Genomic DNA, 22,743 nt, shown 5'->3' with positions numbered 1-22,743 from the left:
ATTTTATTAGATAGTGTACTAGTAGGTACTCCTTCGGCTGGCTCGTAGGCCGAAACAACCACCAAGACCGAAGACACCACCCTTTGGCCCCGGCTCGTAGGCTGAAACAATCACCAAAACCAAAGACACCACCCCTTCGGCCTCAGCTCATAGGCCAAAACAACCACCAAAACCGAAGACACCACCCCTTCGGCCCTTTACTTAGCCGAACCCCCTTCGGCCCTGAGCCGAGCCGAAGCCATGCCAGGCCTTGGGGGTAACCAAATACTTTTCCCATGAAAAACAAGGAAACATCCCAAGAACAAAGCACCTAAGTTACGTAAGACACCCCTTCGGCCTCAAGCCAGGCCGAACACCCCTTCGGCCTCCAGCCAGGCCGAATACCCCTTCGGTCCCAGGCCAGGTCGAATACCTCTTCGGCCCTAAGCCAGACCGAGTACTCCTTCGACACCAGGCCAAGCCGAGTACCCCTTCGACCTTATGCTTGGCCGAAGACCTAAAGGAAGGACAACTCACGGTAAACACGTGGCAAACTAGATACCCGTTATACTATAATTACCATGCCTGATTAAGAGAGATTAAGGTTAATCCAAGTGTTACCCATCTCCTAAGACAGAAGGCCCACCAGGCCCAAACATGTCACTATAAATATACAGGTTATGGGACATAAATGAGGTACGTTATTATTCCATATAAAAGCTTTATTGCTCCATACCGAACACTTACTTGATCGTCAGAGTGCCTTTGCAGGTACCCTCCACACCCCCTTGGAGAAAGTATTCGGTCGGCACTGAAGGCTCAGGAGAACACCAAGGAGCAGCATCAGGAGGAGTGTTTCTTACAGGAACATTTTGGTGCCTACCGTGGGGTCGAAAACCAAAACGATTCTTGACCCTGAACTAAGATGGTAGCGACTAGGAGTCAGCAAGAAAACGCAGCTGTTCACAATCTCGGGATGCCCCAAGGAACACCCTAGCGAACGAATCAGAACGAGGAAGGAGTGGAACAGTCATACACAGCCCGATCTCAACCTCCGGACCCGTCATCGACCATTGAGCAATTGAAGGCCGAAATGATGGAACTAAAGAGGCTCCGAGAAAAAGATGCCCATGAGTTGTCGGTCCTTAGAAGAGAGAATGTCGCGCTTAGAAGCGACAACCGATCATGGCATCCATCTCATGATATCCCCAACACCCAATCAACCCGGGATCATGGGGAATCGTCGGGATGGTACAAAGAAATAAGAGCTCCGAAACCCCTAGTGGGAGTGACAACTACTACTCTCAATCAACAATGACGACAGGGGAGAACGCCGTTTACTCCGTACATTGTCGGGGCCCGTCTGCCTGACAATTGGAAAAACTTGGCCTTAGATAAGTATGACGGAACCGCCGACCCAGAAGAACACCTTGATGCATTCGTTACCCAGGTCAGCATGTACATTGATGATGACGCTATCATGTGTAAAGTCTTCCCTACCTTGCTGAAAGGACCGGCGCTTAATTGGTTCACGATCCCACCCGGATCGGTAGACTTGTTCACAGCCTTGTCTTCCCGGTTCGTGATACAGTTTGCCACGAGCCGTCCTCATCAGCTCACGTCAATCGCATTGGTCAACATTCTCCAAGAAAAGAAGGAACCTCTGAGAACCTTCATGGAAAGGTTTGGAAAAATGACACTATCTATTCAAAACCTGGACCCAGTCGTGGCAATGCACCACCTGACCACGGCACTAAGGCCCGGGCCTTTCGTCAACAGCCTATGTAAAAAGCCACCCCAGGACTTGGACGACCTGAGGCAAAGAGCCACAAAATACATGCAAATGGAGGAATTGGCCGAGTTTCAAAGTCAAAACCGACCTGACCTATTCCTCGCAAAGAAAGAAGGTGACTAAGAGCCCCCCAGATCCCGCCCTCGAGACATACCCGACCGCGAGAAGAATAACAGGGGGCCAAGATACATGCAGTACACGCCACTCAACACCAGCAGAGCCAAGGTGTTGGAACAGGCCTTAGCCACCGAAGTCCTGGCTGTTCCTCGGAGAGCCATGACCCCGCCTCATGCAGATAAGACGAAAACGTGCCAGTTCCACTGGAACAGAGGGCATACTACCGAAGAGTGCTCTGCCCTTCAAGATCGCATTGAAGAGCTCGTTAAGGCCGGACATCTTCAAAACTTCGTTCGACCAGCAGATAATAGAAAGAACGATTACCGCTCTGGTAGGGGGAGTACAGAAGGGAGAACCGAGACAGGCCACCTCCGAGAGACAGATCTCACAAACGTAGCCGGTCTCAGGAAAGAAACAATCAGCAACGGGACAGGAATCAACCTAGGAGGGTGATAAACACCATTGCGGGAGGGTTTGTAGGAGGGGGAAGCACGTCCTCAGCCCGCAAGAGACACTTAAGAGTAATCAAGTCGGTCAATGCCGTATGACGAGTAGCCTCGATCCACATGCCCCCTATTACATTCACTGACCGAGACTTTCAAGGCGTCGACCCGGTGCAAGATGATCCCATGGTCATCAGTGTGGAAATTAACAACTGTATTGTGAGAAAGACGCTTGTTGATCAAGGAAGCTCGGCGGATATCTTGTATTGGAACACTTTCGAGCAGCTAGGCATCCCAGAACAAGAGTTGGCGCCTTATGATTAACCCTTGGTGGGATTTTCGAGCGAACGGGTGGACACTCGGGGAACGATCGACTTATACACCTATTTCAGAGACGGCCAGCAAAGACGAAGAATTAAAGTACGATATGTTGTGGTGCATGCCAACACCTCGTACAACATCCTGTTGGGCCGACCTTCCTTGAACAAACTCCAGGCCATCGTCTCCACTCCCCACTTGGCTATGAAGTTTCCCTCTGAGGAAGGAACGATCATCACTCTGCACACAGATAAAAAGACGGCCCGCGAATGTTACTTCGCCAGCCTCAAGGTACAGCCTACTCCGAGGACGAGCCGAGATGTCAATGTCATCGGTGATAACAACCAACATAGGCTGATCGAAGACCTGGAACTTGACCCTAGAATAGAAGATGAGCACAGGGTCGCGCCAACGGAAACCACGATCCCATTCCAGCTCGGCAAAAAGGAGGAACAATTTACCTATTTGAGTTCTTAGTTGACAGAAACCGAAGCAAAGGACATTAAGCAAGTCATTCGGAAGTACTCGGACCTATTCGCCTAGACAGCAGCCGACATGCCGGGCATCGACCCAACCTTCCATTGCCACCGACTCTCTGTCTGCCGAGACGTAAAACCCATCGCACAGAAGAAGAGAAAGATGGGGGGAGAAAGGGGCCAAACGGTAAGAGAGGAAACGACCAAGCTGCTTCAGGCGGGATTCATCAGGGAAGTTAAATACTCCACATGGTTGGCCAACGTGGTGATGGTCAAGAAAGCAAACGGAAAATGGCGGATGTGCACCGATTATACTGATTTAAATAAGGCGTGTCCGAAGGACGCTTACCCCCTACCCCACATCGATGCCCTGGTTGACGGAGCGGCTGGCCATAAAAGGCTGAGTTTTCTTGATGCATACTCAGGGTACAACCAGGTACCCATGAACCAACCCGATGAGGGAAAGACGACATTCATCACTGATTCGGCTAACTTTTGTTACAAGGTAATGCCATTCAGTCTAAGGAATGCTGGAGCGACCTACCAGCGCCTCATGGACAAGATTTTTCGTCGGCAGATCGGAACATGCTTGGAAGTGTATGTGGACGATATGGTGATTAAGTCTACCTTTGCCGAAAACCACCTGAAAGACCTCTGCACGATTTTTGACGAGGTAAGACGGCACCACATGCAGTTGAATCCGGATAAATGCACTTTCGGGGTTGCTGGTGGAAAATTTCTGGGTTTTATGTTATCAAGAAGAGGAATAGAAGCCAATCCCGACAAATGCCAGGCTATCATCAATATGAGAAGCCCCCATAACATAAAGGAAGTACAACGATTGGCTGGACGCATCGCCTCCCTGGCTCGTTTCCTACCTTGCATGGCGAACAAATCAAGACCCATTATGTCTCTATTAAAGAAAGCCACCAAGTTTCAGTGGACCGAAGAATGCGAGTCAGCTTTTCAAAACTTCAAAGCGATGCTAGCAGCTCCACCATTGTTGGCCAAGCCGGATCCCCAGCTAGATATGATAGTATACATCTCAATTTCAGAAAAGGCCATCAGCACCGTATTGGTGCAAGAGACAACGGAGCAGATGTCGGTGTACTTCATCAGCCGGGTTTTACAGGAAGCCGAAACGAGATATCATCATCTCGAAAAAATAGCTTTGGCTCTTGTACACATAGCCAGACGTCTCCGACATTACTTCCAGAGCCACCGAGTTCTCGTCCGAACGGATAGCCCAATTGTCAAGGTCTTGCGGAAACCTGAGTTGGCCGAGCGAATGGTTGCTTGGTCCATAGAATTATCGCAATTTTACATTCGTTTTGAACCAAGAGGACCCATCAAAGCGCAAAGCATGGCCGACTTCATAAATGAATTCACACCGCAAATACTTTCCGAGCCACACGTTTGGACTCTACATGTGGACGAATCGTCAAACCAGTAGGACAGTGGCGCCAACATCATTTTGGAAGGTCCTGGTAAAATGGTGATTGAGCAGTCACTATGGTTCCGATTTAAGCTTCTAATAACCAAGCCGAGTACGAGGCCGTTCTCGCGGGACTAAGGCTAGCAAACGACCTGGGCATCACTAGAATCCAATGTTTCAGTGACTCGCAAGTGGTGACAGGGCAAGTCAACGACACTTTCCAGATCAAAGAACCAACACTACTTTTGTACTTTCATGCTTTCCAGAGCTAAAAAACAATTTTGAAGTTGTCGAAGTGAAACACACTCCCCGGGAACTCAACGCCAGGGCCGACCAGCTAGCTAAACTAGCTAGTAGCAAGAAAACTAGCCATTTGCGTAGTATGATGCAGCAAGAACTGCAAAGCCTGACCGTTAAAGAAGCTGAATGTTTGCAGGTCGATCAAGGAAACCATTGCTGGATGGACGCCATAGTGAACCACCCTCTGACCGGAGAGCTACCCGAGGATCCCCTCGAAGCCAAGAAAATGAGAACCATGGCCGCACAATACACTCTGATAGCCGGAGAGTTGTATAAACGGGGTGTTTCCACACCCCTGTTGAAATGTCTCACTCCTAAACAGGCGCATTACGTTCTCCAAGAAATTCACGAAGGTGTGTGCGGAACTCACTCGGGCAGCCGAACTCTCGTAGCCAAAGTTGTCCGAGCAGGATACTATTGGCCAACCTTAGCCGCCGATTGCGCTAAATTTGTTCAGCGATGTAAACCGTGCCAACAGTTCGGGCCGCTAACACATCAGCCTCCAGAAGTGTTGCACTCTATCATGACCCCATGGCCATTTTCCATTTGGGGCATGGACATACTGGGACCCTTCCCACCGGCCAAAGGGCAAGTGAAGTTCCTCATTGTAGCAGTTGATCACTTCACTAAATGGATTGAAGCAGAAGTCGTGGCTACTATAACGGCCAACAACGTCCAGAAGTTCTTCTGGAGAAATGTCATCACCCGCTTCGGAATTCCGTATGCATTAATCACCGACAATGGTTTACAGTTCACCGATCGGCGCTTCAATGACTTTTTGTCTGAATTAGGCATTAAGCATAAATGACTTCAGTAGAGCATCCCCAATCCAATGGACAGGCCGAAGCAGCAAACAAGGTTATCCTTAAAGAATTAAAGCGACGGCTCGGGCAGGCCAAGGGTTCATGGCCTGATCATCTACCAGAAATCTTATGGGCTTACCGATGCACTCCACAAAGTTTTACCAAGGAAACTCCCTTTCGTCTAACTTACGGCACCGATGCCATGATTCTGGTAGAGGTTGGAGAGCCCTCATTTCGACGGCTGCAATTCAACGATGACATCAACGAGGAAGCCCTCAATGTGGAACTAGACTTGGTTGACGAAGTGCGCGAATCTGCTCTCGTCAACATGGAAGCTTGCCAAATCAGAGCAGCCAGGAAACTTAGAACAAATTAAGGTAAAACCACGTCAGTTTCAAGCCGGAGACCTAGTATGGCGAGTCACGGGGGAAGCAAGGAAAGACAAAACTCAGGGGAAGTTGGCACCCAACTGGGATGGCCCCTATCGCGTTAGGCATGACCTGCAAAACAGAGCTTATAAACTAGAAGAACTCAATGGAAAAGCTATACCCCGAATATGGAATGCAACACACTTGAAGCACTATTTTAGTTAGCAAACACCATGTAATTGTTTCGGTGCACTCTTTTCCTTTTCTCAGGTTTTCCCCTCTTAAAAAAGTGTGAAAAGAGGTTTTCCTGAGAAAAGGTTTTTAACGAGGCACCATATCAATGAAACAAGCCTCTTTTCAAGAATCTTTTATCTGCTCAGCTTAATTACAAGTCAAATAACTTATTCCCTCCCGAGTGCCCTCCACTCGGCCAAGGTTGAACAATTCCCTCCCGAGCACTCTCGCTCGGCCAAGGTTGATTAACTAAATCCCTCCCGAGAAACCTTCTTGGCCAAGGTTGATTAACTAAATCCCTCCCGAGTACTTCACTCGGCTAAGGTTGAAACATCAAATCCCTCCCGAGTACCTCACTCGGCTAAGGTTGAAACATCAAATCCCTCCTGAGTACCTCACTCGGCTAAGGTTGAAACATCAAATCCCTCCCGAGTAACTCACTCGACCAAGGTTGAAACATCAAATCCCTCCCGAGTAACTCACTTGGCCAAGGTTGAAACATCAAATCCCTCCCGAGTACCCATTACTCGGCCAAAGGCGAATACTAAATCCCTCCCGAGAAACCCTCTCGGCCAAGGTTGATTAACTAAATCCCTCCCGAGAGACCCTCTCAGCCAAGGTTGAGTATTGAAAACACTCCCGAGAGGTTCTCTCGGTCAGGGATGAATATCGAAACCTTTACCGAGAAACCCTCTCGGTCAAAGTTAAAACTACTCTTCACAGGACGAACACTAGGTCCTTACCAAGTATACCTAATCAGCCAAGGTCGAAAATAATTCATCTCGGGCAAGTTAAAGCTTGGAAAAAATTTTATTCGTACACGAGCGTTATCACGCGATTAAGTTAAGAGCAACCTCGAACAATGTATTTGGAAGATTTAAGTATCAAACCAACAAGGTTAAACAAAGAAGACAGAATAGAAGAACCAAGATAGAACCCAAAATGCATAAAACTCATTAAATGGCTCTGAGGCCGAAGCGGCACTATTGGCCGAAGGGTACAATGATCAGATGGCACGGATGGCCCAAAAGAATTATAAAGGTAACAAAAAGACCCTATACCTATACATCATCAACAAAACAGATGTACAATCCAAAAAACAAAAAGCACCAACACCCATCAATCGGCATGGGTGGTCTCCTCGGCCTCCTCATCTTCATTCACGGTTGCTCCTGGATCTTCCGGGGGACCTGACCTGGGCGGAGCCATCTCATCCAGCTCAATGTTGTCGGGAGCATCAGTAAAGTCCATGTATGCCCCTCGGAAGAAATCCTTACTCAGTTCAAATGAGAAGTCCGGGGGAAAGGTGCCGAAATGAGTAGCCTGCCGGACAGCATGCCAAAACCCATCTTCATGCTCTCTAACTATTTTGTTTTCACACTCTGTCGGGAAACCAGCCATAGCAGCCTCAACATCGACCTTGGCTTGTTGCATCTGAGCGGTGAGCTCTTGCACCTCTCGGATCCTCATTTGTTCGGTGTCTTCCGCCGCAATCCTCCGGCCTTCCATTTCGCCGAGAGACTCTTTCAGACGAGCCACTTCAGCCTCCAATGCTAACTTCTCGTTGGAAGGGGCTTCGTGAGCTTCAACTGATTGTTGGAAGGCCGACTTGGTTTCCTCCAAATTTTTCTGAAGATTGTGCACATCAGCCATGGGCTCCAATGCCAACTTCTGGAGTATCGCTGTGGCCCCTATTTGAAGCTCACAAGCCATCGCCCATTGGGCTGAAGGAGTGGCGGAGTCAAGCATCCGGTGACCCTGATCCGACAGCAAGTCCGAAGACATCATACGGGCCGGTCGAATGTCCTCAGATAAAAAATCTTTGGCAACGATGGCCGAAGGGATGGCCAAATCAGTTGAAGGCCCCTCGGCCAGGTGATGCTTAACCCGGGTTGTTTCTCCCCCCGCCGCATCGGCTTTCCTTTTCCCCTTGTCCCTTTTCTTTTTTGGATTGGGATCAGGGAGCACCACATCTCGGGGAGTAGGCTGAGGAGCAGCGACGGTTACTGGTGTTTGATCAATCGCCACGCTATGGTGGTCTTCGGCCGACATCCCAGTCGGGGCTCGATTCCTCATCACTTGACTGTAGGACAAACTGAGATCCTGTTGCGTTATCCAGCCTGCAAAAAACAAACAGTCACACATCAACATAACAAGAACGACCAATAGGGAACAAAAATACATACCCTCTAATTCAAAGCGAGGCCGAGGCGATTTGGGCAAAAGCACCAAAAACCGAGCAGGGATCCCTGGGGGTAACTCTTTCAAGTAATTTAAGGCCGAAACCTCGGCCTCGGTCATCATCTCCACCGGAAAGTCATCATATTTTCGAGGCTATTGGGTCCAGTAGAAGGGAAAAAGGGGTTTTCGCTCGACATCATAAAACCAATTCTGGCCGGCAACGGGGTCTATGATTACTTTCACAAATCCCGATTTGAACCTCTTAAACGACGAAGTAAACGGCTTCAGAAGCGGCCGATCGGCATGCCTAATCAGGGATAGCCACTTAACTGACTTATTGGAAGGACGAGTAGAGAAAAAATGCAAGAAAAGACCTACACTAAGCTCTATATAATGGTATTTACATAGGACTCGGAACGCTTGCATATAAGCCCACCCATTCGGATGTAACTGGGTCGGCGCCACGTTCAGTACCCGAAGAACCCCCATTTGGAAATCATCCAATGGGAGTGACATGCCGAGCTCCCTGAAAAAACACTCGTACATGTAGAAAAATTCCCCTTGGCCCTCCTGCTTCGCAAGAAAAACCAAGTCGGCCCCCCCAGGGCCTTTAGATCGGCACCGACGCAACATTACTGGGTACGGATCTGAATCCTCCCACCGAGCCAATGTGCAAGCACCAAGAAGGCGCTCCACGGCACTCCTCTCATAAAAACGAGAGAAATAGGCCGCTACTTCCCCATCTACCCATTCGTACCCCGGAATCTCACAAGGGGGAACTTCTGCCTATAATCTTGAGGGCTCATTTCGGCATCGGGAAGATTTGACCCCGACGAGCTATTGGACTCCCCACTACCATCAAGCCCCGACTCATAATGACCCCCGATTATTTCCACTTCGGCATTGAAGGCCAACATCTCGGCCTCGACATCTTGCGCCGAGACCCTAGAACTGGCTGACGACCCTGATGACAATGTCACACCTTCAGCTTCCATTACATCAACAAAAACCGATCGAAAATCTAAGTTTACCTACCTCAACGAGTATTCGGCTCAGAAAGGTGGGGGTGTCGGGGTAGAGTATTTGCTATCAAGAAGGCACGAGATAAGTTGTCACCCCAACACCCTATTTATAGGAAATTCCCCCGGCAATCCAAAAACCCCTCATAAATGCTTCTGAAATGAAAGGACACGACCCCAGGGCACAAAACCCAAGGGCGGCCAGAGCATGCAACGATCGCAATCATGACACGAAAGGACACGAACCCCGAGAATCACGCGTGAAAAGCCTCCCTACACCAAAACCCTAGACAACTTTTCAAACCCCTTCGTCTTCCATCCTTGGGCTTGGGGGGGCAGTGTACTAGTAGGTACTCCCTCGGCCGGCTCGTAGGCCGAAACAACCACCAAGACCGAAGACACCACCCCTTCGGCCCCGGCTCGTAGGCCGAAACAACCACCAAAACCGAAGACACCACCCCTTCGGCCCTTTACTCAATCGAACCCCCCTTCGGCCCTGAGCCGAGCCGAAGCCATGCCAGGCCTTGGGGGTAACCAAATACTTCTCCTATGAAAAACAAGGAAACATCCCAAGAACAAAGCACCTAAGTTACGCAAGACACCCCTTCGACCTCAAGTCAGGCCGAACACCCCTTCGGCCTCCAGCCAGGCCAAATACCCCTTCGGTCCCAGGCCAGGTCGAATACCTCTTCGGCCCCAAGCCAGGCCGAGTACTCCTTCGGCACCAGGCCAAGCCGAGTACCCCTTCGGCCTTATGCTTGGCCGAAGACCTAAAGGAAGGAAAACTCACGGTAAACACGTGGCAAACTAGATACCCGTTATACAATAATTACCATGCCTGATTAAGAGAGATTAAGGTTAATCGAAGTGTTACCCATCTCCCAAGACAGAAGGCCCACCAGGCCCAAACATGTCACTATAAATACACAGGTGATGGGACATAAATGAGGTACGTTATTATTCCATATAAAAGCTTTATTGCTCCATACCGAACATTTACTTGATCGTCGGAGCAGCATTAGGAGGAGTGTTTCTTACAGGAACAGATAGGATTAATTATTTGTAAATAGAGATAATATGATAAATTCAATAATAATCAATAATTTTTAAGATATGTTTTAATATTAAGAAAGTGAATTTGAGATTTTGAATCTAATTTATTAACCTCTGATTTTATACCATAAGGATTGCTCTTCACTCAACTTATATATATATATATATATATACTATCCTGAGTATCTTACTAGTCAATTTCCAACACTTGAAACAGCAGTTTGCAGTTTGCGCATTCCAATTCATGAAATGCAGAAGCAACAAGATAGTACTCTTTTCCCATACACACTATGTTAAGTGTATTACATGCAAAGACTAAAATAAGAAGATTGAAACAACTCGAGAGTCGAGACCATATCCAAACATGGATTCTCACATACTGATGCCGATTATTTACTCAGATATAGTAAAACAACTCACTTATTTTACAAAATGTAAAGTAGGGATCTGTTTCTAGAAAAAAAAAACTGCTCTTGGTACACAAACCTTCATATTCTACAATACATGGTCACTGGAACAGTCAAAACTCCTACTTTTGTTCCTCTCATGTGTGACTAATGAAGATTATTGGGCAAGCAACTCATAATATTCTTTATCTGTCTATTGAAGGACACAGTACTAAAAATAACAATTAAATATCCTCAGATTGATGGCAAGTTCTGTGTGCTATTTGGTAGTGGGGTAGAAGCTTCTAAATCGATTTTATCCGAGTTCACAAACTTCAAGTAATTTTCAATCTCTTTGGAGTCATGGCTCCTGTATCTAAGACCAAGCCACTTCTTTTGTGGTCTTCTCTTTCTGTCACTTATGGCAATGGCAAGGTCATTGGGGAAGAGGTTTTTGAAGACAAAGGCATGCAATATGGTTGATACAAGCAGTGCTATTACTATGAATGTGGAGATGAGACTGAGTATAACACACAGTGTCTTAGTAACTGCGTTTGTGACCTGATTTGAGTATCTTACGGTTGCAATTGCTGCACCAGTCATTGGAAAAGTATAGGCCCACCATGCAAGAGAGAATCTGCAGAATAACATGAAATTTTTTTTGTCAGAAAATTAAATGGCGTAAGGTAAACAATATAAGAGAAACAGGAGATGTAACATACGTGAATCCTCTGAAAAAATTAATCCGAACGGCCTGCAAAATCAAACGAAACTAGTAAGTAATTTTCACATCAGAAATCTGCAAAATCAAATGAAACTAGGAAGTAATTTTCATATCAGAAATCTATTGAGTACGTGTTGGTTGTGAAATTTATAGAAAGCCTTGTTTAAGATTATATATGAGAGTTAAACAACAATGATTATGCATATCAAAGGGTTAATTAAATTGAATTCTTCTATTATACTTAGCAATTTAATTGGACTATATTGTGACAATAAAGATATTTTTTTTCCTGGCGTCTAAACATCACTTGTGATGTAAAATTGATTTTTTTAAATTTCATATCAAAATATAATTTTTAATTAATCGACAATATAAAAATATATATTAGTAATATATTAAAATTAAACTTATGAGAAAACAAGTGATGTACTTACACCATCATTAATTACAAACTATTATTTATAATATGTTAATGACTTTTTATGATAAATAAGTATAAAATTAGATTAACGGTAATATTTAATTAGTTGATAATACAAAATTATTTTACATCATCAATGCATGATTATTTAAACTTGATGCTTAAACCCTACTTATTAGAAAATTATACTTACCTCAACTTTATTATATATATATATATATATACTTATTTTTAAATGTTCGATTGTCTTTACATGTTCATCTATGTACAAATTTTACACTACCTTTAAAATAACAAAGGGAATGTAATTTTCTAGTAATCTTGCTAGTACTCATAAGGATAAAATATGTCACTCAAAATTGGTTTTAATTTCTATAAAAAATGTAATAAGTTTTTAGTCTCTTCATTTATCAAAAGTGATTTGATTTTGGTCCTTCATTAGAAACTAAAAATGTGTGTTTCTAAGTAAAGATAGAGACTAAAAATATATTAAATTTTTATAAGTACTAAAACTAATATTTCAGAATATTTTGAAGGATCAAAAATATATTTTACCTTACTCATAATAATAATTTCTTTTTCAAATGTGCTAGGATGAAAAAAAAAAAACTTACCAATGAGAAATAAAGGAAGAGGGCAATGAAATAGGCAATCCTTGATCCATAGTCAAAAGAGCCCTGAATATTGGCCCAAGCCATGGAAGCAACACTAGGTGCTGCAACAAACAGAAAGAACACAGGATGAAGCTCTTTTGGGAGTGTCTCATTTGTTGGAAGTCTCTGATAGAGAGTCACAAACATGACAGTGTAGTGGGCCAGCCCAACTGCAAAGAAGAAAATGGGCCCTTCCTTTAGGCCCATAGAGGCCCCAAGCAAGGCCCCCACAAAGTTTCCAACAATTGACAAATGGTTTGAAGGATTGGCCACCTTTGAGAGCCTCCTTTGGCCTCCAGACATCCACTGTCCATAGATCTTAAGTTCAAGACAGAATATTGGTAACATTAGAATGTACCACAGTGCATGGTGCAAGTGTTTGGTCACTGAGGGGGGAACACCAAGGGCCAAGAACAAGAGTGCTATCCATGGTGCAAAGAAGAAGTTGACACGGATTGGATGGTAGTACTCACGACGAACTGCTTCAAAGTAGAGAATGAGTTTGAGGAGATAGATGGTGGAAACTGTGGCAACTAGAGCAATGGATATGAACCATAAGATGAGGTTGATTTTGAGGCTTATGTGGAGGAACTGAGTGGAAGGGGATGTGGCAAGTGCTTTCCAAAGAATTGCTTGGCTGCTAACTCCAAGGCAGATACCAAAAGATGAAATTGGAAACCGAAGAAGGAATGGCCATTGCCTGTCCTGAGGAAGCACTGTCTCTTCTGAAGCCTGTTGGAGTAGGAAAGCAAAGTATGTTATAATCTTCAATATGTAAAAGCAACCATACTCATAAATTCTGGAGAAAAGGAAGAGAAATTCTGTAGAATTAGGATCTTCAATGAGCAAATTATGGTGTTGTCGAGTTTGATGCAAATGAAATATGTCTACCAAAAGGTTGTTAGTTAAAGTTGCATAAAGTTTGATAAGGTTTTATGACCCTCTTTTTTAAGACACTAACGATAAGCTCTAATACCAATTGATAAGGTTTGGAGTTTCAGTCTTGGAAATGAAAATAGCAAGCTTTGCTTAAATCCTTAAGCAGTCTATCTAGCTATATTCCTGGTTAGTCATGGCTCAAACTGGTTTTTAGTTATGTCCAAATAAGTATACTTGCAACCATCACGTCTTTGGTTAGAGTGGTATTAAGTTCAAATTCTTTAAGCAAGGTCTTGTTTGAACCGTATGAATAGATAAAACGTGATTGAGAGGGTTGGTCCTATTAAAGGTGACCAGCCATATTTTATACAAAATTAATGATTGACAAAATCAATGGATACTTTATACAGCAACATGATTAAAAAAAAAAAAGTATACTTGCTATTTTTTTGGTATAGACCAGAGGCATCCTCGCAATCCGAAAAAGTATACCTGCATCTCAGACAGTTTCATTTAAGACACAGACAGTCATCAAGAAATACCTAGGATCTTTTGGAAATGGAGGCTAATTTTTTAGAACCAAAAGTTTCATGGTCTATGTTATTGTTAAGGATTGTTATTATCAAGTTATATCACATAACTGCATTTGAATTGATAGTAGGAAATCACATACCCTGAGAGTTTCTAACTCTGGACCTTCCAATGCATCAAAATACCGATCAACTGGTAAAGCCCTATCAGTGCTCCTGGAGTTGTCGTTGTTACCATCTTGTGGAGTTTCTCTGGCTCTGGGTGACTTTCCTCGTAGAATTGACAATTGTCTCTCAAGTCTCCCAGACCATGTTTTAAAAGAGTCAAACCTTTTGTCCTTGAATGCTTTGATGCCAGGATGGTTGTTTGTTTTGACTCCATCTTCTGCCTCTTGGGGCACATGGCCTTTTGGCATTGGTTGAGAGTAACATTTTGATGGCTGTGGATGGTTGGAGCTAGCAGTTCCTGATTGAGAGGAGGAATTTGGAATACTATATGTTTTGGTGTCCAGTGGTTGAAGCTGAACTTCTTCAGAAGAAAGTGGCATGCTGATAGAATACTTCCTTTGATGATTGATGACTTCAGGTTCATCATGTTGTCTTTCTGGTGAGGTTGCTTCACTTCCCTGTTGCAAACATGGGAACAGTTGACTTTTACTAATCTCTTAAATTATAAACATATTCAAATTACTGAGAATTAAAATTATATTGGCACTCTAAATCCTACATGCTATAAAAGGAACTTAAGTTTTAGAATTTGGCTCTGTAGTACTCAGTTTTGCAGGTGAAGTACTAAGGATATGTTTGGATAAACTTCTTTAGAAACACTTTTAGGAAAGAAAAATGAAATAAACTTCTCTATAAATTAGGATTAGTTTAAGCATAAACTAAAAATTAAATTGTAGAAACTTTTCTATTAACTTCTCTAAAATCTTAATTTTAACTTATGCATAAGCTAGTTTTAACTTCTATAGAGAAATAGAAACTTATGTCAATTCTCCTTTCTATTTTTTTTTTCCCAAGTGTTTCTGGAGAAGTTTATCTGAACAAGTCTAATAGTCTTACTTTGGCAGATGGGCTGAGAAATTGAGAGTCAGAAGTATCAAAGCCAGCAACTTCACTTGATGATATATACTTAATGAGTGATGGAACTTCAGGAGAGCCTTGTTCTGCAATTTCAATGTTTATGTTGTTTTCCATGCTAGACCTGAGAAAGGTATGTTAGATTATACTCCCTGTGTACTCTACTTATTTATGAACAGTTACATCAGATAAGATCAAATAAAATTTAACTTATAGCTTTGCAACTAATTCAGAGGATCCCATTGGTAAGCTTAGAATTATAAAGAAATGGAGCTGGCAAAATCCAGAGCCAAATTAGATAGTGAACAAAAAGATGAGATGGGTTGACAAAGAATTATGGATCGGCTATCAACAATATCTTACTCTCATCATAGATACAAACTCAACCTTCTGAGTCAATAGGATGATCACGTTCATCCACTTAATTCACCGATACTTATTTTTTTCATAGAAACTACACCTGATAGGTACAGAAAATCCAAAGGTGCATCGGCTAAAATTGCAGGCAGTCAAAATCAGTGAATATGCAAATATATTTTTCTCTAATTAAGAAGCCTTCCCCCTTCGTGAAAGGTTCTTGTCTGCTAAACTAATAAAACAGGGAAAGGTTCCTTTTCCATCCCCACAAAAAAGGACAAGAGAGAGTGGATGAGGAACAAACAACAAGCATTATAGGATAATGACTGCAAAGAAGTGAAATTTAAGTCCCTTCACATCTTCTCTAGAACACTGTTACCATTAATCTATTTTCGATGAAGCCTTAAATGCAACACCCCCTATTCTATTCAATTACTATTTTCCATGGATCCATATTCCATATGATGGAGCCATTACTGAAGAATGGTGATCAGAAAAATCAGACAAGTCTTTGAAGAAAAGAAATCAAAGGCTAATGCTATCTCAAAAATTTCAACACTAAACACATTGTAGACTTCAAGTTTGGATTGGCATCATGACAATATGCACATGAAATCTGTTTAGATATACGATAGAAGTGTTTTGAAAGGTTTTTTACCCGAAAAAAGTTCTTTATTTTTAGTAGAAAAAGTATCAAAAGCTTTTCTAAACTTGTATAAAATATGTTCATAATACATAACTACATAATGGAGAAGTTCATTCTGTTAATATTTCAAGGAAGAAAACACAAGAATAAAAGGAAAAAGAATAAGAATCATAACCTTTTTAGCCTTTTCTCTAATCAGCAAGAGAACTGTGGTAGAAAGCTTGGACAGAGTCCTTTTGAGTTGATGATCAAAGGAGAGAATTCGAATATGAACAAAATTAGAATTCAGCAGAGAAAGTACACCATATGGTTCAAGAAAAATGATGAAGGAGCAAGATGTGGCTTAAAGTCATAAGATTAGGAAGATGATTATATATGGTCTGAGGCTATGGTATTGGTAAGACAAGTGTACTTTGCAGCCGTAACCTTGAAAGGTCCTTATTTTTTATAATCACAACTACTTATTTGATTGAAAATGACGCATCCTAGGAAGAGGACAAAACAGCATAAAATATTGTAGGACAGGTTAGAAGCTGTTAACTTTTATATGACTTCAAAATAGTAAAAATTGTTTATTTTTTGGATGAACAACTGTGTTTGACATGATGTATAAAAAACTAGTATCGAGTAGGTGCGTAGTTGGCCACAATTGATGGTACATTCCAGGAAAGATGATGTTGATTTGAGAAAAGAGAAATTTTGTCAAAACACCTTTTACTATACTTTCTTTAACATAATCCTTGTTTCTGGCTAAAGTTTATTGAACTTATAAAATTATTGCTGTGACTTATCAAATAGCATGAGTCTCATATAAATTTTAGTCTATCATAAAATTGTGTTAAAAAGAGTGTTAAAAGACAATGTTGTAAAAATGCACATCTACAAATTATAAACGAATCCACCTATGCATGTTTACATGTAATGATTTACCTGTGAATTAGACAATAAAAAGTCATAAGTGTTTATGGGTGGTTGATCTGCAAGATCTATCTATTAAGCTCTATTGTTCAAAACAAGAGTAGTAGTTCTTTTAACAGCCATAAAATTTTGGCACTAGATTTTCCTATATTTTTTGTCTATGAATGGAAATTTGTACATAAATCACTTCCCGACTTCCCTCCCGAAACCAAAACAAGTGGACAAGAAATGAGGCGAAAAGTTGAAAGAATGGAGATTTTAAAATGATGTTTATTCGCATGGACAACTGTTATTACCACAAACATACACATGCCTTTTAAATATCACTCAAAAAGTTTTTTTTACCAATAGAGATATCCGTGTATATATAAATCTATGTTCATTCTCTAGTTTGAATGATGTGAAACTTTTATTGCATACCAACAATATTTATATGAAACATATGTCACCGAAAATACTAACTGATCTCTATATAGACTTTTGACAAAAAATTTACACCTTTTCTAATATAAACTATTTCATATTCAACCCCGATATATACTATTCCATACACAAATCCGGGATCATAAATAATTATATGCCATGGCATCGAATATGAATGAGGATGGCAACTATTTAAATAATAAAAGTGTAGATTATTTTGGCAAGAGGTATTAGCAATAGCAAGCATATAAATAGATTGAGGTAGTTTGAAGTATGCAGCGGCAGCCAAAGTCAAAGGATTAGCACGGTTTCGATTTTCATATTCAGTCCTTATCAGTACAACAAAGACAAGGCTAGCAATGGAGGAGATTCAGGTTTGAACATCAGAATTTTATCTATAATGGAAGACATGTTTAGCACGGAATTTAAGATGTCGTCCACTCACATTTTGCAAAACTAAATTGAAAACTACTGATCAAAATTCATAATATTAAAACTAATAAATAAAAATGAAGGACACTTTTCTATTGTTTTTAGAAGGAAATATTTTTCAGTCATATTTTTTCTTTTGATTATGTATTCCTTCAATTAAAATCCCAACACCAATATCGTATATTTTTTTTATAAATATATTATTGATAGGGTTATTTTATGATATTTGTCTGAGTGGATATTTTATGAGGGTTATTTTTATAAAGTTATTACACAAACATACTCCATAATGATGAGATATTGTCCGCTTTGAGTCTAAGCCCTCACGGTTTTACTTTTGGTCATTACCCAAAAAGTCTATATTTCATTGGAGTATGAGTATGTTTTATAAGATATTATTTTTTTCTTTTACTTTATTGATGTGAGACTTGTTTGTATCTCAACAATCCTCCCCTCAAACAAGAGACCTAACCTTTCATGTAGCGGAATCTGTGTTTATATATCACATTATATGTTGAGTTATGAGGGTTGTTACCGCGTCCAACCTTGCGGCTCTGATACTACTGAAAGGGTTATTTTATGATATTTGTCTGAGGGTTACTTTTATAAGGTTATTACATAAGCATACTCCTCAATGATGAGATATTATTCGTTTTGGATTTGAGTCCTCACGATTTTTCTTTTGGTCATTACCCAAATAGCCTCTGTTTCATTGGAGTATGAGTATGTTTTATAAGTTATTATTTTTTTCTCTTACTTTATCGATGTGGAACTTGTTTATATCTCAACAATTATTAGTATTAAATATCTATCAACTTTGTTAATGATTAATTTTCATTAGAAAACCTAGTTAACTACTATTAATATTCTAGCAAGCATACTAAATCTACTGTAATATAGTTGAAGAATAGGTCCTTGTATATATTCACAAGGACTTTCATTATTATAATTAAAAGTTGTGAAATAAAAATTTATAATTGAACATGAATTTGTTGTTTTAAAATTGGAGCATTAAACTAACAAACAAGAAAATTTAAAGTTTAAAAGAAGACAATGAGAATGACTATTTGGGGTTCAACTTCATCTATCATATTCATCTACAATCTTAAGATCCGTTGCACATGATTTCTATAATTTTAGTGTTATTGAATTTTTTAATTCATTCAATAGAAATCATAAGAATCCTAATTTAATAACCATTTCCTTAATTACCAAATCAGAATGTTGTGTTAAACTCACGAATTTAATCAACAATTCTAAATTTATCTTTAGTATTTAGAATCATTAAGTGGTTTGGTTCAAGTCTGATTCATAAAATATTTTTTAATCTAAATATAAATTTCAAATTATAAATGAGTAATCAATTCATCCAGAGAATTAAACACATAATCAAATCATTAATATTGAATAACAAGAAATCATATATATATATATATAAATCAAAATAATTATAAAAGAATTTGATAGATTTATATTCAATTTCAACAAAGAAAAAGATTAGCTACTCATGATAGTGAGAGAAATATCCATTACAATGAAAACTTAAGGGTGTGTTTGGATGAGGAATTTTACAAATTCAAGGAATTTTAAATTCTTGGTATTTGAATTACTTTGATTTCAATTTGTATCATTCTTAAAATATTTTGTTTGGATGAGTCAATTCAAATTTCTTAAATTTTAAATTGTTAGGTTGAATATGATAATTTGATTCCATCATAGTAAAACTAATTTTAAAAATATATTTATATGTTGAGATTTTTAAATTAAATTTTATAAAAATAAATATTAATTCATTTTTAAATATTTAATAATTTTAAAAATTAATATTAGATAATATTTAATAATTTTAAAAATTAATATTAGATAATATTTAATAATTTTAAAAATTAATATAAGATAATATTTAATAATTTTAAAAATATTTTTGAATATCCAATAATTAAAAGAATAAAGAGATAAGATAAAATATATAGGTGAAATAAGAAAAATAAATATGAGGAATTTCAAATTCTCCCATTTTTGGGAGAATTTGAAATTTTACTATTTTAAGGAATTTCACAAATGCTTGGATTTCAAATTCTTTGTAAATTCTTCATCCAAACAAAGCATTTTACCTCAAGGAATTTGAAATTCTTCAAATAAATGAATTACCCTATCAAAATTCCTCATCCAAACACACCACTGTCCCCAAAGGTCTTAGTTTCCTTTTTGAATAAATAATATTTTTGAATATTAAATGAACAAGATCTATTGTCCCCAAAGGTCTTAGTTTCCTTTTTGCTATTTTTTGTTCTCTGCAACCAACTGTTTCTGTTTCTTCTAATTCAGAAATAAAGTACGACTTAAGTAATCCAATTTGCTCAGCCATTTATGATGTGGCTAAGCGAAATTCAAATTCTTTAGGTCTAAGAAAGTTATTTCATTGAACCTTTATTGATCCTGTTTAGCCCTGTCATCTTTCAAAAATCTTTACTTATTAGACCAAATTCACTTAGTTGTTTTTGATTTATAGTGTGTTTGGATGAGGAATTTTACAAATTCAAGGAATTTTAAATTCTTGGTATTTGAATTACTTTGATTTCAATTTCTATCATTCTTAAAATATTTTGTTTGGATGAGTCAATTCAAATTTCTTAAATTTTAAATTGTTAGGTTGAATATGATAATTTGATTCCATCATAGTAAAATTGATTTTAAAAATATATTTATATGTTGAGATTTTTAAATGAAATTTTATAAAAATAAATATTAATCCATTTTTAAATATATAATAATTTTAAAAATTAATATAAGATAATATTTAATAATTTTAAAAATATTTTTGAATATCCAATAATTAAAAGAATGAAGAGATAAGATAAAATATATAGGTGAAATAAGAAAAATAAATATGAGGAATTTTAAATTCTCCCATTTTTGGGAGAATTTGAAATTCTACTATTTTAAGAAATTTCACAAATGCTTGGATTTCAAATTCTTTGTAAATTCATCATCCAAACAAAGTATTTCACCTCAAGGAATTTGAAATTCTTCAAATAAATGAATTACCCTATATAAATTCATCATATTTTATAAAAAAAAATATTAATCTATTTTTAAATATTTAATAATTTTAAAAATTAATATTAGATAATATTTAAAAATTAATATAAGATAATATTTAATAATTTTAAAAATATTTTTGAATATCCAATAATTAAAAGAATGAAGAGATAAGATAAAATATATTGGTGAAATAAGAAAAACAAATATGAGGAATTTCAAATTCTCCCATTTTTTAGAGAATTTGAAATTCTACTATTTTAAGAAAATTTACAAATGCTTGGATTTCAAATTCTTTATAAATTCCTCATCCAAACAAAGCATTTCACCTCAAGGAATTTGAAATTCTTCAAATAAATGAATTACCCTATATAAATTTCTCATCCAAACACACCATAAGGACTTTTGCTCTCTGGATCAATTTAACTAAGTCATTTTTTATTTCGCTAAACCAAATCTTGACAGTGGTTCTCCTTTATTTTTCTCTGATTTTGTTGAGAAGAATTTGCTTTGGCTCAACGCTTTCATAAATTTGAATACCTTTGGGAGTTGATCAAATCTACAAGAAAATAAGGTTCATTAGTCTAAAAATAATCAACTTTTCACAACAAACAATTTACACAGTTTTATTTTTGAATATTTTTTGGAGTTAAAATTAAATTTTCTTTTTAAACTTAGCCAAATAAATGTCAAAAAAGTTATATTCTTTAAACAAAATTGACATTTAACAACCATATTTAGTGAGGTCTCTTATACCAACACCTATCGTATATAATTATTCATTTCATAACATAATTATTTTTATTAAGAAAAAGGGAGAGTGAGAAAGAGAAAACTTTCATATTAAAAGTAAACACTATCAAGAGAGTAGATTAAGTACTAAATTAGATTGAAAATTTGTTGGTTTACAATAAGGAGGACCAAAGTTCAAATTAAAGACTCTTTAAAATTTGATAACCATGAAATAAAATATTAATCAATAATGTTGACATATAATGTAGGTTTATATGCGTGAAATAAGGTGATAATAACTTCTAAGAAATCAATGTCAACCGACGAGAAGAAAACGAATGGATAAATACATGACAAACAAATACACTTAGAATCCCATTTTTGCACATGCTGGTTTAACATTAAAAAAAAATAGGTTGAATTGATTTTTGCGCGTAATCTAGTGATAAATTATAATCACTCAACTTTTATTAAGTATGTAAATTTAAAATTAGGTTTTTACAGCATCTTCGGTGGTTCTCGCCACTTCTCTACCTTCTCGCCAAGATCATTTTTGTCACTACAAACTTGTGCTCCCAAGTACGTTGTCACTCTTCAAATTTTCTTCGTTTTCTACCATGATTAACTTGCTAGTTATAGTGTTCAATGTTGATTTCACTAACATATTTTTAGATTTTTGGAATGTATATATGAAAGGAATGTTTTGTTTTGGTTTTTTGTTATACACGTTAGGTGTTTCTAAAATTGGCTCCAAGATGCTGGTTAAAATAAGTTAACCATTTAGGCACACACATTTCTAGTTTTTCCCAATGATTAACCATTTAGCCAAAAAAAAAAACAACTTAGCCTATGCACATTAAGTTAGGACAACCATTTATAAAATGTTTATTGTAATCTACCCATCATAAAATAAAATAAAAAAGTAAAAAAAAAAATTATATGATCAAACTTTTTATGTTAAGTGTTCTTTCACTTGATATAGAAAGGTTTTTTTAAAAT

The 22,743-nt window shown here is 38.7% G+C and overlaps 3 protein-coding genes across 3 annotated transcripts; 2 read left to right on the top strand and 1 right to left on the bottom strand.

Moving 5' to 3' along the window:
• Window positions 1-670: 670 nt before the first annotated feature.
• On the top strand, window positions 671-1,894 carry LOC109803741 (uncharacterized). The gene is made up of 3 exons (XM_083061185.1): window positions 671-675; window positions 751-868; window positions 1,304-1,894. Exons 1-3 carry the CDS (start codon window positions 671-673, stop codon window positions 1,892-1,894), a joined length of 714 nt encoding a protein of 237 aa, XP_082917311.1.
• Window positions 1,895-5,664: 3,770 nt separating this feature from the next.
• Window positions 5,665-6,039, top strand: LOC145950101 (uncharacterized). The gene has a single exon (XM_083061048.1). The coding sequence runs from the start codon at window positions 5,665-5,667 to the stop codon at window positions 6,037-6,039; it is 375 nt and encodes a 124-aa protein (XP_082917174.1).
• Window positions 6,040-10,898: 4,859 nt separating this feature from the next.
• On the bottom strand, window positions 10,899-17,160 carry SLAH3 (SLAC1 homolog 3). Its single transcript, XM_020366314.3, has 6 exons — window positions 16,373-17,160; window positions 15,177-15,318; window positions 14,255-14,737; window positions 12,664-13,434; window positions 11,627-11,658; window positions 10,899-11,541 (listed from the first exon to the last, which is right to left on the bottom strand). The coding sequence occupies exons 2-6, from the start codon at window positions 15,309-15,311 to the stop codon at window positions 11,160-11,162; spliced, it is 1,803 nt and encodes a 600-aa protein (XP_020221903.1). The 5' UTR covers window positions 15,312-15,318; window positions 16,373-17,160; the 3' UTR covers window positions 10,899-11,159.
• Window positions 17,161-22,743: the final 5,583 nt, after the last annotated feature.

The sequence above is a fragment of the Cajanus cajan genome, chromosome 1, assembly GCF_000230855.2.
Source record: "Cajanus cajan strain Asha chromosome 1, NIPB_CcT2T_4, whole genome shotgun sequence".
Classification (NCBI taxonomy): Eukaryota; Viridiplantae; Streptophyta; class Magnoliopsida; order Fabales; family Fabaceae; genus Cajanus; species Cajanus cajan.
Note: the sequence above shows the minus strand (reverse complement) of the source record. Positions and strands in the feature narration are given on the sequence as shown.

Coding starts and splice junctions, on each gene's coding strand:
- LOC109803741 (XM_083061185.1), top strand. Junction 869..1,303: donor ATTTTGGTGCCTACCGTGGG/GTCGAAAACCAA, acceptor CAATGACGACAG/GGGAGAACGCCGTTTACTCC.
- LOC145950101 (XM_083061048.1), top strand. CDS start 5,665: ATGACTTCAGTAGAGCATCCCCAATCCAATGGACAGGCCGAAGCAGCA.
- SLAH3 (XM_020366314.3), bottom strand. CDS start 15,311: ATGGAAAACAACATAAACATTGAAATTGCAGAACAAGGCTCTCCTGAA. Junction 13,435..14,254: donor CAGAGTTAGAAACTCTCAGG/GTATGTGATTTC, acceptor CTACTCCAACAG/GCTTCAGAAGAGACAGTGCT. Junction 11,659..12,663: donor TCTTCCTTTATTTCTCATTG/GTAAGTTTTTTT, acceptor TTGATTTTGCAG/GCCGTTCGGATTAATTTTTT.